The sequence below is a fragment of the Diuraphis noxia genome, unplaced genomic scaffold (genome assembly GCF_037042655.1).
Source record: "Diuraphis noxia isolate RWA-SAM2 unplaced genomic scaffold, SU_Dnox_SAM2 contig0001, whole genome shotgun sequence".
NCBI classification, from domain to species: Eukaryota; Metazoa; Arthropoda; class Insecta; order Hemiptera; family Aphididae; genus Diuraphis; species Diuraphis noxia.
This window is the reverse complement of record NW_028301711.1, coordinates 73,538,171-73,557,049: the sequence shown is the minus strand read 5'-3', so window position 1 is coordinate 73,557,049 and position 18,879 is coordinate 73,538,171. Positions and strand designations below refer to the sequence as shown.

At 28.8% G+C, this 18,879-nt stretch overlaps 2 protein-coding genes across 3 annotated transcripts in view; both read left to right on the top strand.

The window, feature by feature from the left end:
• Positions 1–4,473, top strand: part of LOC107169058 (uncharacterized) — a 29,070-nt gene extending 24,597 nt beyond the window's left edge. For both annotated transcript variants that reach the window (XM_089217539.1, XM_089217538.1), the window contains exons 14-16: positions 1,888–2,025; positions 2,427–2,604; positions 2,674–4,473. In XM_089217539.1, the coding sequence (XP_089073665.1) occupies positions 1,888–2,025; positions 2,427–2,604; positions 2,674–2,967 (610 nt within the window). In that variant the 3' untranslated portion in view covers positions 2,968–4,473. The remainder of the gene's footprint in view (positions 1–1,887; positions 2,026–2,426; positions 2,605–2,673) is intronic.
• A 9,588-nt stretch (positions 4,474–14,061) lies between these two features.
• LOC107169060 (cuticle protein 19.8-like) lies at positions 14,062–16,821 on the top strand. Its single transcript, XM_015518675.2, has 2 exons — positions 14,062–14,899; positions 16,140–16,821. The coding sequence occupies exons 1-2, from the start codon at positions 14,879–14,881 to the stop codon at positions 16,659–16,661; spliced, it is 543 nt and encodes a 180-aa protein (XP_015374161.2). The 5' UTR covers positions 14,062–14,878; the 3' UTR covers positions 16,662–16,821.
• Positions 16,822–18,879: the final 2,058 nt, after the last annotated feature.

Sequence of the window (18,879 nt, the reverse complement as noted above, 5' to 3'; positions counted from 1 at the left end):
AGATTACAAACTATGATATCATTTTAGTATAATATTATAATGGTACAGTAGTATAAATTATCATATCTGTCAATCATATTGTAAATTAGTCTAATTTTCTGTAATTTAAAATAAATAAAGAAGACTATTTGCTTAATATTCTTTGGGAAGTATACTTAATGAAATAAAGTAATATTAAGAAAATTTTTTTTTTCAACAATCAATATTTATTATGGCGTAAATTAATTGTATTCGCAATCAATTCACTTTTATTGTGTTTAGCATATATTACTATATAAGTATTGTTGGTGTTATTATTTTCTTATCGCTTATAACTTGTTAAAAAAAACGAGTATATATTACAAAATTATATTTCAAACTTAAATTTTGAGCGTAGCGATGAATATATTGATTTTACAATGATTTGTCATTTTTTATTTATATGTATTTTTTTTATGTGTAGTCTATAGTTGTCAAAATAATTCTTTTGTTTTCAACTTTAGCAGCTTTTCTGGTTAGAAAGTAAATCTAGTTAGTGCATTTGGGATGTCAAATTTTGAAATTTTCAGTAGTTTTCAAAAACATCGGAAAACACCAAGAAACCAAAAAAAAAAAAATATGGGAAAACAAGAATTTTTACGCAAAACCAAATTTAAAAAAAATTAATTTTAGATATTGGTGTTATTCTAAAACAAATTACTGTAGACACATACAATTTTCACTGATTGCTTATAATGACATTTTCTATACTTGATAAAGTTTTCTAAATATTTCAAATTTTTTCAAGTTATTATTAGAAATTTTCAATTTTCAACCGTCAATTTTTTTCAGTAAACATTTTTCAAAATTAATTCAATACTTCTAATACATTGTTACCTTGGTAGTTTTTTTTCAGTTTTCAACTAAAGACGTTGCGGGAACTGCTTTTGCATTTCTTCGACGGCGCCATGGTAGTTAAAATTAAAAAATATTAAAAAATACTTGCTCATAAATTATTTTAACAAGCATTGAAAGTTCAAATTTGGATGAAATTATATATTAAATACCAATAGTAACAATCTTAGTTATATTGCTGTAATTTAAAATATGTTTGGTCGATACTTGAGATTTCTATAGTATACTTAATTTTCTAACTTTAATAGTTAAAATCATTCATGAGTTATATTATTTCTTTATAATAAATTGTATTACACTATGAATGACTCAGGAATATGATTTAATTAATTTGGAATTTTTGTTTTTTAATAATAACGTAATTAATATACTTATACTAAAATATCCTAGACCAACAAACCGTCTCTGTTCAAAATCATTTTTTGTTTAATATATTGATATGATGTCATTAAATTAAAATTTTATACCATTCATTACAGCAATCCATTAGTAATCTACTGTACAGTAGAGTGACATCCACTTATCCGATTTATTTAAAATAGTTTCATGAAATATATGTAAATCTCTAAGACTTATTCAGTGCTAATTAATTGTTATTGGAAGTATGAAATCAATATTCTTTTAATTACATTCTTTGTAATTAAATATAAGTTTTATTTGATTTTTGAAAGTTACTTAAAGTGATTTACCGTCATTTATGATAAAATATTTTACTGTTTCTATGCATCTTATAACTTTTTCCAAATATTTTATATTAAAAAATGTCTTCATTTTACAAATTTTTAAAATTAAGTTTTTATTATATAACTGCATAAATAATTATCTGTTTAATAACATTGTTATAAAATGATTTGAAATAACAATTAAAAAACATTTTCTATGGAAAGGTATAAACATAAAAAATGAGGCTATTCCAAAAGAGCTGAATTTTTATATCAAATTTTATAATTCATATACTTTTATTAATAAATTATACAAATTTGTGTTATTACTATAATTTTTTTTTTTTTGTAGGGCTTATATAAATAAACAGATAAACAAGAGTACTTTGAAATTTGTATTAAACAATTTATGTGAAAAAAATAAATATATTTCATCTCTTAACAAAGAAGTTACTGGCGTTCCTACATCATGTTCAAATGTTTTAAAATGGTAAGCATATTTAAATAAATATTTTCTAGCTTAAACTTAACGTAATGATTAATATTTGTCTCATCATAATATAAATTCTATTACCTTGGGATTTCTATTATTGGAGTTATTTCTGTCTGTAATTTTACAGTATTTAATATTCTGATAGAAGCAAATCCATAATAGAATGCTGTAATTTGAAATTAAGGTTGAATTTATACAGTATAATATATCTTTGTAAATATATTTTAATTCTGATATCATTGTTTTTGATTTAATTTTTAATTCTGTAATTCTAGATAAATTTAGTTTTAGGTTTATATTATAAATTTAAATGTAGAAGGATTCAAAGATGAATGGTTGTTATTTTGTTTACTCGTGTTTATGATTTTCTTTTAGTTTAAAAATTGTTTATTTTACAGTCCCGTTGATTTGCGAGAGATTAAAAGAAAGATCACATCAAGTGAAATAACAAGGCTTGGAGAACTTCAAATTTCTCTTTTGATGATGTCATTTAATGCTGCAATGATCAATCACTCTACCTCTATAGTTAATAGTGATGCTTCTGATTTTCAAATGGATATCAAAAAGCATTGCCGGGTATTTCATTTTTTCTCCTTAAACTTTGCTTTTAACATTTTATATTAATTATATTTCATTTTTTTGTAGGAATTTAAAGATGCTATCGGTGGAAATGATTCTGACAATCAAATTTTACCTAAAGAATCTAATCCAAAGAAAATAAATGACTATAGTATTTATGATGTACAATATCCCATTGAATACAAGACTCCCTATTTTAAGAATTTAGTTGTTAACAAAAAGACATTTTCTAATTTATTTTATAATTATCTTGATAATTCTTCCTGTGAGGACTCTGATTCTTCTAATAGTGATACACTACCACTTAAGAAGAAAAGGAAATTAAACATGACCTATTCTTCCAATTCAGAAAGTGACTGAATACCTTATTGATTAAGACAATTTTATTAAAAATCACATGCCCTTAATACAATTTATATTGTTCTATTAATAACTATAATTCATTTTTATTGTTTTCGTTATAAATTATTCTTTTTAAAGCCATTTTTAAAAATAAAATTTTAGATTAGTTTTAAAAATATATAAAATTTTAATTTAATTCTTGGTTGCTCAAGTCTAAATTATTTTTCGTATAAACAGTCAATTCTATTTTATTTCATAGTAATTAAACTTTTCTCATTTTCTACAGTGATTTATCGGTAGGATTTTCTGTGTGCTTATGTATATTTTATGATTAGGAGAAATAGCAAACCATGCTAGTAAAACATTTTATAGTTCATTATTGAAAATTTATCGCTAAAAACCAAAATATAATATAATAATAAATTAAATCAGTTCTTTAAAAAAAACATACTTATTAAGAATTGATTTTATTTACTATGAGATTCTTTCTGAAAACAATAATTATGTATCACTAATAATATCTCAGATTTATCTGTCAATAATAATAATTTGATTGTATTTGAAAACTTTAAAAATTATTTTCCAAAGAAAAAACTAATCAGCACCTATAAGATCTAATAATTGAATAAAGTTTTTTTTTTAAATATGTTTTTGGATGTAAAGTTATTGAATTTTTATAATTGTTTTACGATAAGTCGAATATTTTCAATGTGATGACAAAGTTTATATTTCCCTTGAGATTTTTTTGTATAATAATAATACATTGCAAAATTCAGTTACAGTTATATTTTTATAGACGATTGCTTTATTTATAATGACATGTGAAAATATGTTTCTGTGGTTGCCACAAAATTCAAAAAAGTTTTTTGTTGAGGATATTCTATTTGTATTTAATTATATTTTGTATGTACAATATTGTAGGCATATTGTGATGGATATTTATTTAAGATAACTATTATATAGGGATACAAGGTAATAGTGTGTAAGATAGTAGTAACTCTTTTAATTAAAAGTTAATATTGTAATTATAACTTAAAGGAATCATATTCTTTAATGTTAATGTAAATTTTAAAATACCAATGGCTTATATTGCTATGTAACAATCTATATAATTATAGCTTTTTTTATTTATTAGACATCCTAGTCTATACCAATAATTTTGAAATACAGTCTTGTATTAAATATTTTTTTATTTTGTAATATAATATGTATAGCTGCTATTTACTTTTCATTTTTTTTTTTTTTTTTTTTTTTAATCTAAAAATTGGTTAATATATTAGTTCAAAGCATAATTTTTTCTCCTTTTACGTTCCATTTTTTTTTTAAAAAAATATTATTTCAAAAATCTACTCTGTTTTGTTATTAATTTATTAAAAATGAATGTGTGTAAGATTGATTCAAATTCACTTAAGCTCTTAACTTTACTAAATAAAAATTTAAAAAAAGTAAAGTTTTGAAGTTAAGAATCAATCTAAAATTAAGTAATATTTTATTTTATTTTAATAAAGTAACTTGTATTATTTATTACGTTAGTAATTTCTTTTAGAATAATGAATTCTACACTCATGGGTGGTTTTAAAAAAAATTTATTGTTATCCATTAATTATCTTTAAAACTAAATGAACAGTATTTATTTGTAATAGAAGTACATTGAATAAATTAAAATTGTATTTTTTTAAATTGTTGTTTGTTTGAACCAAGTTAATTGCTAATTTCTACCAACTAATTTTATTCATAATGCCTCATCAGTGTCGTAACTAAGGCTTTATATTACTTGGGTATACTATGCCCCCATTTTGCGAATTATTTTTCATTACCGTTATATTAACAATGGTAAAATAAATGTGGTAAATTTTAAATTTCATATTTTTCAATATTCATTTTCTGTAATTTTGCTTTTGCTATTATTTTGTGATTCCAATTATAGTTATTATGGGAGGTTGTACTTAATATGTTCTGCTCTAAACTGTAATATTTCTCTAAATATGTAAGGACAGGCCACATTTTTTTATTTCAGAAAAAAAGAGCAATTAACCACATAAAGAATTTTGTTATTATTAGGTAGGTCATCTGTAATCCATTGCCATGGTCGTGGCACGAGCTAAGTAAAAAAGATATAATGGCGACACGGCAACAGTGTATTTTATCTCGAAGCAGGACCGTCCCATTTAAATAGTGTACATTTTAGGTTTTTTTTTAACCGGACCTAACTTATTATCTACTGAATCAATTAATACCTAATAAACTGCAAGAATCGGAAAATTTTTACAGATGATCCTTTTGAAAAAAATCACCAAAATTGCACGGTTGAAATTAAGTTATTGATAGAAACGTGCAAACTTTTTAGTGAAAAATTGTAATGAAATCTGGAATCATGGTGGGCGCTTCTCGCGTTGTCGTTCCGACCAGTTTCTTCCATTCTATTTCATGTACGCAGTCCAATAGTTGGTGGATTAGGTGAAGAAAATTACGGCGCGTTTCTCTGTTGCTTTTTCGCATTCGCGTATTAGTGTAATTTTGTAATTTGTTATCGATTATCGCTTCGTCGCGTGATATAATTAATATGTTATTATATTTGTTGATTTCTTATTGTTATTAGTATTATTAGTTTAATTGTTATTAATAATAATCCTCGAGAGGCAAAATTAAAAAAAAATATTTCTGTGGAAAAAATTGGTGATATCACAACAAAAATTTTGTTGAACTTCGTGTAAAAAACGGTTAAGTAAAACAAAAAATCAGATCTTTAAGCACTATAAAGGTGTGATATAAATAAATGTTAAGCAAATTTAATTAAAGTGCTCTTCTTTTGTTTAAATAATTTATTCTCTTGGCAAGAAATTAAATAGATATTTTATATGACACAACACACGAAATAACGTGACAAAAAATGAACAAAAGGCATTAAAAGTTCATTATAACTTAAACTATTTTTACGAACATTTCTACTCAAAATAATTTCTCATAAAGTAAATAAATTATTGAGACAAAATAAGAGTTCTTTAATTCAATTTACTTAGCATTTATATCACATCTTTATATTGCTTAAAGATCTACTTTTTTTTTACTTAGCCGTTTTTTACACGGAGTTTAATGAGCTGTTTTGTTGTAGGATAATATTATATCAAAATTGAAATTTGAAAGCAACAATAGTTATTCATTTCCTTCAATCTTCACTGTTACCATTATTTGCATAACTCAATATTTCTATAATTATAAATGTTTAGATACTTAAGGGCTCTATATAGAGCCTTACATATAATGTATCAAAATATTATTTAAACTCATTAGGTTATAATATATATATATATATATATATATATAAATCACGGGAAAAGCCAAAAAATAACCAAAATTTTAAATTTTTCTATTTATCAAATTATTTTGCTCTTATAATTTAACTAGCAATATTGAATTTTATGTTTGATATGTATATTGTTCTTTATAATTTTAATTGAAAATGATATATTTTGTAAAATCAAACCTAATATAACCTGTGACCCAACCAAAAGCGATTATGTCAGTTTTTTTAATTTGATCGCGCGTACAAACAATAACTTTACTTAGGTACCTTTTTTTTGCCCAAGCGTAGCAATATTTCCTTTATTTTTTCTGCTTTTACTCTTAAAAAATTTTGATTTTTTACCCATATGCCAATTTTTCGTATTATCCATTGTTAATAATACGTAAAAAAATTCATAACATGTCCAAATTACAATCAAGAAAAAAAAATGTTGGTTTAAGGACTGATTTATGATGGACTAAACGTGATTTTGCAGTTTAGTGGTGTATTATAAAAACACATAATAATTATTATTATTATTGGACTAATATTGTATGATAATTATCGAACATTTTTTCTAGGTAATTGGTCAGCATCCGGTCGACGTGCAACGAATTGCCAACGATCCGGGTAAACGTCGCATAGGTAATTATTTGGATATCGGTATTTGGTTAAGGCTTAGGTTAAATTATACTATGAAAAAGTATTCAGTTACTTTCCGTGTAAAAGCATACCTCGGCTGTGACATAATTGTAAGACTTAGGTTGGTGAGATTTTAATTGTGTAAAAATCCTAACAGACTTTCTCTACAGACTATAGAATGAGCGAAAAGTTTTTTTTATGAATATTAATTTCTTCAATTCATAATACGATTAACCGAAAATATTGTAAAAACTGAAATTTGTGTGATATTATAATATAATAAAATACTCCGACGGTTCTACAGAGATGTTAAGAAATGTTATTATTTTTACAGCATTAAAATCGATCCATCCAAAGTCTCACTATCTTGTGATAGCGGAACTTATTTAAAACGATTATTTTGACAGACCTTAATAATTTATTATTATTATCATTGCTTATTTTTCCTGTAGAAATCCAGACATCACATTCTTTAATAAGTATTTTTTTATAGTCCTAACCTTTTTTCGGTAGCAAGAGATTTGGATAAAATTTCAAATAAAGTTATTCAGTTTAGTTATAATTTGTTATACCTACATAATAACTTAGGCAACTGTTATTTTTATAAAGATCTTATATAGAATTACATTACTTAGTTATTTCATATCCAAAAAAAAATATTTTAAATGAAACAGTGTTTACTAAATCATTAAGAAATTGTATTATTTTACGGTCTGGCGATTTAACCGCTGTTCGGTCAGCATAATAACTATATATAATTTGATAAATAATAATATATAGTTAAACAGATTCGTCATCATTTCTATTAGTTACAAATCCATTTTCAGCATGTAGCGTTTTTTTTTTTTGAAAAATAAAATTAAAGTCTACTATTTTTATATTAGTGAAAAATCGTTACTGTATTGTTGAAAAAAAAAAAAAAATTAGAACTTATTATACTACATACATTTAACTATTTGGTAAGCAATGCTTCGCTATTGTAAGATTTCTCAGATATTAATTTGCTTTTTATGTTAAATAATTATTTTTATTTTAGACCAATTTGGTGGTAATGTAGCCATATTAATTTCGGATTCTCCATAATGTTGAAAAAACATTATGTCGCTCGTGTCAATAGCAAAATTGATGCTTATTGCAATTTTTTTTTTTATTTAATAGATTTAACGTACGAAGAGCTAAAATTAGAGTTTGTGTAAGTACATTTTGTAGGTATAACTATGGATGGAACAAAAGATATGAATATGTCAGTATTTTAATAATTCAAAGACTTAAAAAATTTCTTTGTAAAGGACGTTATCATAACTTTTTCTGGATCGAGGGCAAAAATATACAAATTAAATTTGGATGTCACACGTGACAGGGTGACGTATAGTTGACCGTGAGAAAAACATTGTACGCTAAGGTCATTTATTTATAGTCATTGCAAATGCTAATTTAACGGGAAATTGAATACGTTTAAACTTAAAGGTAATTCTGAAGGTATAATTGGTATTCTTGGTATTAAAACAGTTTTTCCATTACCACAGTCCGTTAATATTATGCACTCAATCAATGAAATTCTCAATCTTTTGATTTGTAGTCTTGAACCGTTGCAAAGTGTGGGTGGGCTCAAATTTCTCATTAAAATAATAGGTGTCCCTATTTTTAAAATCAGTGTATGTGGTGGGATTTCAGAAGGCGTAAAGAGTTAAGAAATTCAGTTGGGAAATGGACTGCATCTTCCTTTTCTAAAACTGTATCAACTGAATAGTACATTTGTGATTGTGCGTCAAACCTAGATAGAATCAAATCATTTAATTTGTCGACTTGCTCATTTGTTGGTGACAAAATAGCCCTTTCTTGAAACCATTTCAGTGATTTAGAAGATATATTTTAAATGTTCGGGTACACGTTTTGAATCAATTTTGTTATGGTGGGTACTGAATTACAGAAACTTTTAATATTTATTTTATCATTCGTTGCTTGAAATTTGCCATTGCTTATTAAAAGTAAATCTTTGGTAAAATTTATATTATCTTGACCGGAACACAGCACTCTCATATTAGTTTTAAGTTCTAACATTTTCATCTAAGGCCATAAGTAGGATCTTTTAAATAAGCGTTGACTTCATAAGCTCTTGTCCCTCTTGCAATCACAAGCAATATCTGACGAAAGTTTCCAGAGAACAACACTGTTATTATAACGCAAGTCTCACATCGTTCTATGTAAAGCTTCAACTGAAGTTTTTTGGGACATTGACTTTGAACATTTTCTAAGTGAACTGTGAGATGGATAACAGTTAGTGCTCTCTCATGTATACTAAATGATAAAATCCGCCAAACTGCTTCTGAGCTACAAATGTAGCGATCGGACTGATATTGCTCCATTTTATTTGTCGACTGCACGCTAAACGTAGCTTGGTCGCTGCCTTTATTAATATATTTAGTTACATATTTTATAGACTTTACAGAACTAAGTACATAATTCTACAGTAATATGCACATCAAATACTTTAAGCAAAAGTTTGTTGTAGGGCAGTGGCGGTTATAAGGGGGGGGGCGATAGGTAGATCGCCCCCCCCCCCCTGGTCCGTGTTTTTTTATAATAAATTATTATTGAAATTTTATAATAAATTATTGAAAGAAGTATTAATCATGGTACTATTTTTTTGTGTTTCTAATTTATAGAAATAGTATCAGCAATTTGTAAAGTTGTCTTGCGCAATATAATACGGTATATTTTTAAATAATTGTAGTACATTTTATTAATTTTTGTTATTATAGTATATGTACGTACTACCTACGTAATATGTTATTCGGAAAGTTGCGTGTCATTGTTTATATATGTATATATGGCTGCTAGGAATAATCTTAATAATGTAATAGATTTCCCATTCTGATATTACGATAATTTTAAGAGGACGCTACACCCGTAAGTGTTGTCTCCGTCTTACAAGTGCGTAACATTGCAAAAACTGTTTCGCGCGGGAAAGAACCGAGAAAGATACAGTTATAACTAAGAAACGATATGTTCACCAGTCACCACATAAAAAGGAGAATTTTGACTGTGCAATATCGTTTTTATTTTTTCGATATCATTTATACAAAAAAAAATTCTTATTGTTTTATAATATATTAGTTTTGTGTTTTTTAAGCATGAATAACTTTTTTGTAGTTCGGATATCGAAAAAATAAAAACGATATTGCACAGACACAATCCTCCTTTTTATGTGGTGAAAATTTCGTTTCTTAGTTATAAGTTATAACTATATCTTTCTCGGTTCTTTACCGCGCGAAACAGTTTTTGCAATGTTACGCACTTGTAAGACGGAGACAACACATGCTGGTGTAGCGTCCTTTTAATATAAATCTAAAAATATAATAAACGCTATATTATACTCATAAACTCACATATATTATTACACGTTTTGCTAAACAAAAAAAAGACATAATATGCTTGTATTGTAGATTTTTATTATTAAAATGGTTGATTAACTGTGCATCTGTGACTATACTTTTTTTTATTTAATTGTAAGTACAAGGTGAACCTATTTTGGATTATTTCAAAATATTGGGGAAAAATTCCAACGACTCATTATTGTCCTATGATTTTTATAATTTCTGCCCCCCCCCCTTAAAAGTCAGTTATAACCGCCACTGTTGTAGGGTACAATCCATCTGTTGACAATTTCATGATTTCGAATAGTACATGTTTTTCACCCACCTTCTTCGGGTGATAATCTACTATACTTAGGATCGCAATCGTCACCAGAAGAGGTATTGCTCTGAAATTGTTTTGGGAATTTCTTAGAACATTTTCCCTTAATCATGCATGGTGAATTATGATTAAAAGCCTCACATGGTCCATGAAACATGTGCTTTACAGCAATATCATACAGTTCTTGATCTTCTTCTTTGTTTAGTATTTTAGCTGTAATTACACTGTCAATTTGGTCTGGCTGGATTTTGTTTGTAAGCCAAAGAAGGAGGTGTATATGAGGTAACCCACGCTTTCGCCATTCAATCGTAAACATATAACACCGTGGAGGGCCAAATATATGATGTTTATTAATGAGAGTTAACAGCTTTTGCACCTTTAAATGAAAAACTCGATTTAGTATGTCGTATTTGGTTTTGAATTAGTATGGATATTATTTATGATCTCGGGCTAGTGTGGATTACATGTCATCGTTATGAATAAATCTAGTTTACCATAATTTTTGACGTAAGTCTTTGCATCCTGTGTTTTTTCGTGAAGATACCTCGATTCCCCTGTAAAACTTGATATATCTAATCTTAATATAACTAATTGTTCAATGTTATTGCTTTGTTCATTTGAGCGCAATGCGTCCTGTAGATGAATAATAACGTTCAGCACGTAATGTCTTTTGATTGTGTCTTATAAACGCCAAACGCTCGGATTCGATTTTGGCATACTGATCAACTATATTATATTGGTTAAATAACATGCCATATCTAACTATCTAAGTAAATGATTTGATTTGTTTTGGCGTTCCATTATGCGATATCAATAATAGTTCATATATGTAGTATGAAACTTGTTTTGTGTAGGAACTATAGTTACAAGATCGACTTAAGAGATATCTGTCGAGCATCCATCTTCGCCGCAGGGGAGCATTAATGGATATTGAAGACTGTCAGTGATGGGAAAGTTCTTTTAAAAAATGAATTGGTTCAAGTTCAAGACATTAAATATGAACTAGTTCAAATTCTAGTTCATAGTTTTTAGAACGAACTAGTTCAAGTTCTAGTTCAGTAGTTCATAATTTTTAATATGATCAAACATTATAAAAAGTTACTAAAGAAAATGTGTTTAAAAAATAGTAAAAATAATATGCGTTGAAACCGGCGATACGCGGCTCTGCAGCATACTTTATGTCTTTATCCTATGTTGCTATATTCCTATGTAAATGTAACTAATTAGTAAATATTAATTGAAAATAATAATTATAGAGTAGTGACTAGTGGTGGTTAAAATAATGTTGAGTAATAAACGAAAATAAAATCATAATTAAAAATAATTTTGATTGCGGGATAAAAATAGTTTTATATTTTTCCAATCACCTTGTATTTATGGAATACTCTGTATACAGCATAAAATAATTTGTATGAACGTGTTTGGGAATACTTTTTATTATGTCAAGTTACAACAGAATTATAATAATATACCAATACTATAAATTATATTATATTATTCTAATTATATCGGCGATCAACGGCGTCGTAATTTCAGGGCAAACATAAATATCCAAACTAAAAATAAACAAAATTAAAAACAAATTTTATCTTTTGATTCTTGAGAAGGCACCCGATCGGCTACATAACATTTCAAAACGTTATCGCATAGCCTGTTCTATGAAAATTAAATTATCAATGAACGAACCCAAAACGTTCAAAATCACAATTAATAAGAACTTAGTTCACGTTCAAGTTCATTTCTTGAAAATCGAACTCGTTCATGTCAAGTTCGCACAATATGGAACGCTTTCTTTCTCATCACTGAAGACTGTCGTAGGATCGGTGCGATTCAGAAATTATTTGAAGATTGTCATCACGACATCACAATACAATCTCTTTTGTCGAATTGTTGTCCTGTAATTATAACGGCTACTTCACTCGTAGACAGAGCATTGTAACAACCGCGATGTTCACCATTCGGAACTTTGTTAGAGTGAATTACCAATTAATAGTGTGTACCATTAGAAGGAACGCTTTCAATGGCTGTTTTAAAAGATTTTATATGTATATTATGAGTATTTAACATGTCTTGTAGGGATCTCATTTATACACTGTCGAGGATCTCTTTTGAATTTATGTTACATAGTATTATGGATACTTATGTATCAGGATCGGAAATAAAATAAATCTACAACAATATATGGTCATCAGGACGATATGGAAAAAGACTGCCGGCAACGTGGTAAACCTGACCCTGTACTTTAAAGGTAGGCATAAACCCTTTATGAACTACCTGCTTACTTCCGAATGAAGTCATTTGGAAAGCATTGTCGTAATAACGAATATCGCGTATAAATTGCTTATGTTTTATGTGACTTCCATTAAGAAGGGAATTCAATGGTTCTGGTGGTATTATATCATCTAATACGTCACTATTTTACATCCACTTATGTAATGTGATCTTTATAAAAAGTAAAATCATTTAAAACGAACAAAATATTGCCCTTTTCACTACACACTCGCGTAATATTATCCATCGTGTTATAATAACGTCAGTGCTTTTCGTCTTCTAAAAAATGTACCTACGTACCTATCTAAGACGTACATCGTATCATGTCGTAATTTCTAACAATCATAAAAATGCTTATAAAGATATAATAAATAAATGATAATAACAAGCGTATTCCGAATACTCCGATAAAGCCTTATAAAATAAATTATAAATGTCGATAGGTATTCGTTACTTATAAATCGACTATCCACTTAGACGCGTCTAAAATGATGGGCTTTGGTAAAATCCTCGGTTCGCGCCAAGTAGGCTATTATTATTAATACAATTTTGATTTTATCTATATTATTTGTATAATATAATTGCTGCAAATATAAAAATTTGATTCTATCATTTTACATTATTTTACAAATTATTTTTTAAAATTATTTGTATGATTACCTGCTCTATTTTACGGTTATATTTGTAATCGTGTATCTATATATTAATACGGGAGAGAAACTGGTGCATTTGGTTGAGGTCAACTGGCATATTCTTAAAATCCTGATAACAGCCGTGGAGCAACTTGTTCACTTTCATGTTGACCGTTTTTGTTTCCATAATTTTTGAATCATTATCTAAATACCTTTATTTTGGATAATGGTCATACAAAGCTTAAAAAATTTAAATTTATATAAATTAATAAATTTTTCATGTTTTATTCGGCTGATTTACGGCAATTTTCCTTTTTGAATATGTGTCATGTTGCTAACTTCGCTGTTCTTAAAACTATCGTTATCTAATAACGAATATTATTATTATTATCACATAATAATATGATCTCTGTTGTACGTCTCCAACGAGTCAGCTGTACGACTATGCATGTCGGCCATTCGAACGCGTTGCCCTGCTTCAGCTGCAGCGTGTGTATATAATATTATATAATATTATAGTGTGCATAGCACGCGCAATAATGGTGTGCAGTCGAAGATTCCATTGCACAGATTTCGACGCGTAAGGTGTATACTATAGCTTTACCTATATCTAATACCACGTTTTTAAAATAAACCATCACCGTCAGTCGTAATTGATTTCGTTATTTTTCTCCTCCTCATCCACACCGCATGTTTTTCTCGTGATGCGCTTTTCGCAACGGCTGCAATCTTCCTTATTATCTATACCCAGGTAGGTACGTTCATGTGCATAACGTTTCGCGTGGTCAGAATAATGTAACGTTATGATTGCCCGTGCCGGTCGGTGTTCATCATCAGCATCGGTTAATATACCTGTATTATTAGGCGTGTTATATTATATTATTAATATTATTACCGACGCAAATCTCCGTCTGAGCGGACCGCGCGGAGAGGAATGCGGACACGAAGACTTCTCGTCGTTATAGGCGAGTAAGTACCTACCTCTCTGCATAGGTCCGTATAATATAATATTATTATGATTAATAATAATTATCATATTGTTATAGACGCGTGCCTGCCGTGTATTGTGTAATGCGATTGTTATAAACACTTACCTACGCTATAATAATATAATATATTTTTTCCACCGTCTTACGTACTATCTACCTACTTATCATACCATACATGACGGATTAGGTATATATATATATATATAATGCGCTGAGTTTTCGGATTACAGTCATCAGTTCGCCGAGAAGAACTCCGAGTGCAACACGTCTCCTTCTCGGTCTTATAATATATCTATATGCGATATACCTGCTCAAGCACCAACGCGTATATATACCATTACCTATATATTATATACCTAGCGCCACAGCGAGATAAGTATATACATAATCAACGATAATACACTGCAGACAATAATATGGACGCTAATAAGGCGAGTGTGAGTATAATATTATAGTACAAAATATAACATTATAATGGCCGTGTCGAATTAAAATTTACTTATTTTATGCTCTTCTTTTGGTTTATTAACGTGTCTGCGCTAGAGCTTATTGCAGGATTTGCTAAGTATATTTTAGTGCACAATATGTAGGTATTATAGGGTGACCATACGTCCTGTTTTTTACAGAATTATCCTTTATTTCAGCGTTGTGTCCTGTTGTCCTGACAAACTTTATTCAGTACGCTTTTTGTCCTGTTTTTTTGATCAAACAAAATTAATGAATTTGAAATCGAAACTTACGAAAGTAATGATTTTTTTTTTTTTGGTTTTCGGTCATTGAGACCATACCGCCAAACAAATTTCTCTCCATCTATCTCTATTTTCTGCCACTAGTCTCCATGGTATCTCTGGTTCAATGTTTTCCACATCCCTTTTTACACAGTCTTCCCAGCGTAAGCGTGGTCTTCCTAAGGGTCTCTTACCGACCGGGTTCTCTTCATTACGAAAGTAATGAATAATGATTATAATTGTAATCTTGTGATTGTCTGAATTTATCAGTATGGGGTATGTCTACGAGTTATTGGAGCTTATCGGAGTTATTGGATTGACCGTTATCGGACTATATGCTTTCGATTCTATCTATTTATATCACTGAAAATACGTTTTGTGAATACGGTTATCGTTATTATAGCGAATAGCTATTGCTATTAGTTTGGTACCAACAATCGTTGAGTGTTGTCGACTTGTTGATAATCGTTAATACATATATATATATATTAAGTATTAATAAAAAAAATTAAATTATTATTAGTTTTGTCCTGTATTTTTTTTTAAATATGGTCACCCTATTGTATTATAACATCGCGTTTGAAATCTCCGCGAGGATCATCTAAACGAGCCAGCCCCTATTTTTCACAAAAATTCGTACTACACATCTTTTAATGTACCATGAAATATAACAGAACCGTGGGGGGCTAAAAAAATATTATTTTTTAAAAATGTGTATAATGTATTCTGTACTACCTATTAGCATCTATTAGATATATATCTAGCAAGTAGTATTATTTATTAGTATTTAGTAGGTACACACTTCTCGAATCCGTAGTGCACACTTTCAATTTCGGATTACACATTTTGTGTCGGGGTTCACTAAAAAATAGGGCCTGAAACGGGCTATTACACAAGTCCGGTCTCGTATAACGTATTGTATTACGATATTCAGCTTCACATTTTTCAGGTTTCATACTGCCGCGTCGTCGCAGTCTTCGTCCTGGCCGCATGCGCCGTTGCCTCTGCGTCTCCTTTCCAGCTTCACGATGACTCGTCGACCGCAGAGCACGGCAGTGACGACTCACACAAGCCCGGTTCGACGTATCACTTTCAGTACGCGGTTCACGACCCACTGACCGGCGACGAGAAGAGCCAGAATGAGGTGGGCGACGGGCATGGGTCGGTGAAGGGCACGTACAGCCTGGTGGAACCGGACGGCTCCACCCGCGTGGTCGAGTACACGGCCGATGACGAGCACGGTTTTAGGGCCGTAGTGAAGAGGATCGAACCGGTGCACGGTAAACATCACATCCTCCCGTCACCTGCACCCGCCGACGACTCATCATACAAGTTTGACTTTGCCGCCGAACACGCCGCCGCCGCAGCCCCACCCCAGGTTGACTACGAACTGCAACAGTCGCTACACAACAACTACCCGCTGCAGGAACACCAACCCGAACTCCATCAATTCTCATCATCGCACCGTTAAAGTCTCCCATTAGGTAAGGTTATTAGGTTAGCTGTCGTCTCCCGCGCCGCTTCACATATTGTTATTATTATTTCACATACTACGCGGAACTGCGGTAGATAATAATATTGTATTGTAATAATGTAAAATAGTAAAATAAATTTGATAGTTATAATCTCAATTTTTTTGCTGTTTTTTTCCCACTTTATCTTGTTCAGTTTTCATTCTTATTTTTCTAGACCAGAGGTCCTACGATCGAGTTTTCCAATGCTTTTTGTCATGTATGTTTTTACATTCGCGAATAGATGTGTCATGACTTCATAAGTCACTACGTAAGAAGCGCACTATTCGGTACATATTGTGTGGTTTTCTCGCAGAAATTCAGAACAATTTTATAATTAACAACTTTTTTAGAAAATTCTTGAATGTGTTATTGTATTATGAATAATATAGAAAAAAAATTTTTATTATTAAAATATCAATACTAAATTAAGCAAACAGCTAGGTTTGTAATGACTAATAAGTTACAATATATTTGGTATTAAGTCTTAGTCAGTAAGCTTTTAGCAGATGTAGTGAAATAGTAACTAGGTTAAGCGAAAATACGTATTGCATAAGTGATAGAACTAGAAAAATGTGGGTCCTTCAGTGATTATGCTTGATGTGATCAGTGTGACGCACTGTTGGACAAAACAGTAAGTGAAGTGGTGTTAACTTTTAATTATTATTATGCGTGTTTAAATATAGTCAACGTCGGAAACTGAATTGTATTCAGATTGTAGTGATCATGCAGACGTCTGTGTGTTATAAAGTGCTTAGTAATTAGTTCATTTATTTGTGTACGTTTGGAGTTAATCAGTAAATACGACAAAGGGGCGCCCAACATGAGGCTGGAACCCCTCGAGATTAAGAGTTTCGTGCTCTACCGACCGAGCTAGTCAAACAATCACTTAGATTCACGTTATGGTGCCTATAGGCTATAACTATTAATTGTTATCACGATATAGTTTATCATATTATAGCATTGTCGATAATGAAAATATTTCTTAATATTATTATTCCTCATCATTGATATAACTGTATCTAACAACTAAATACAAATTTGATAAGTATTCAAAAAAAAAAAATATATATAATGAAAATAATAAACGTATTTCCTTTAATTTTTCATCATTCAGATAAATATACAGGGTTGAATTATCATAATAAATATAGTACCTATATATTAAAATATAAATATAAATAATACTAGTATACAATTATAGAAAATCGCATAAATACATATTTATTATATGTTGTACCCTGAAAATACATTTTGTCAGTTCTTAAAAAAAATAATGACACTGTGCTTAAAGCTATTACATTTAAATTAAACATCAAATTAAAAGTGAATTATCAAAATAGTATCTCAATAAGACAAGACCGTACAGTTTATAATCTAAGCTTTAGGTCATAGAATTAAAATTGTATTACTTATTTTTTTCAGAATTTTTTTTTATTCTATCTGATACAAGTTTGAACAATGAGCTTATTTGATAATAATAAATAAAATAATGGCATGAAAAAAAGAGTTAAAACCATCCCGGTAGAGATATTTCAACGTAAAATAATTTATTATATTAACATATTATTTTTTTTAATGTTATACCTGAGCATCAAGGCTATAGGCGTATGAATAATTTATGAATGAGTATACAGACGTCTAAAACTTATTGGCTAATGACCTTTTAATTAAGCCTCTATTCTCGATTAAAAAATAATATAATATTATTTAACATGCATAATTTGGAAATTTAAACTATAGCTTGCACACTACAATTATTATAATATAATATATTATGTCGCAATAGGGCTACAGTATCGAAGTATCTTATCATCTGTTTACTAGTTATATAAAAATGTATATGTATTTATCATCAAATATAAAATGTCAACTATGTAACCTAAAATATTATAATGAAAATACCAAGAACAATTCTAAATAAATAATTGAAAATGTAAATTCTTCACAATTAAATTTTATACAAAATTGTTCGATAAAATTAATTTCTTTGGTAAGTTGGAATCGTACTTTGTTGTATCTTGAATATAATATTACACACTTCGATACTTATTTATATTAAGTTACTTATCAATATAAGCATTCAAAAGTATGATTAACGAATTCATCCGACGTACAGTACAATAAATATAAGGAAATGTAATATTAATAAATTACACAAAATAAAAATATACTTAT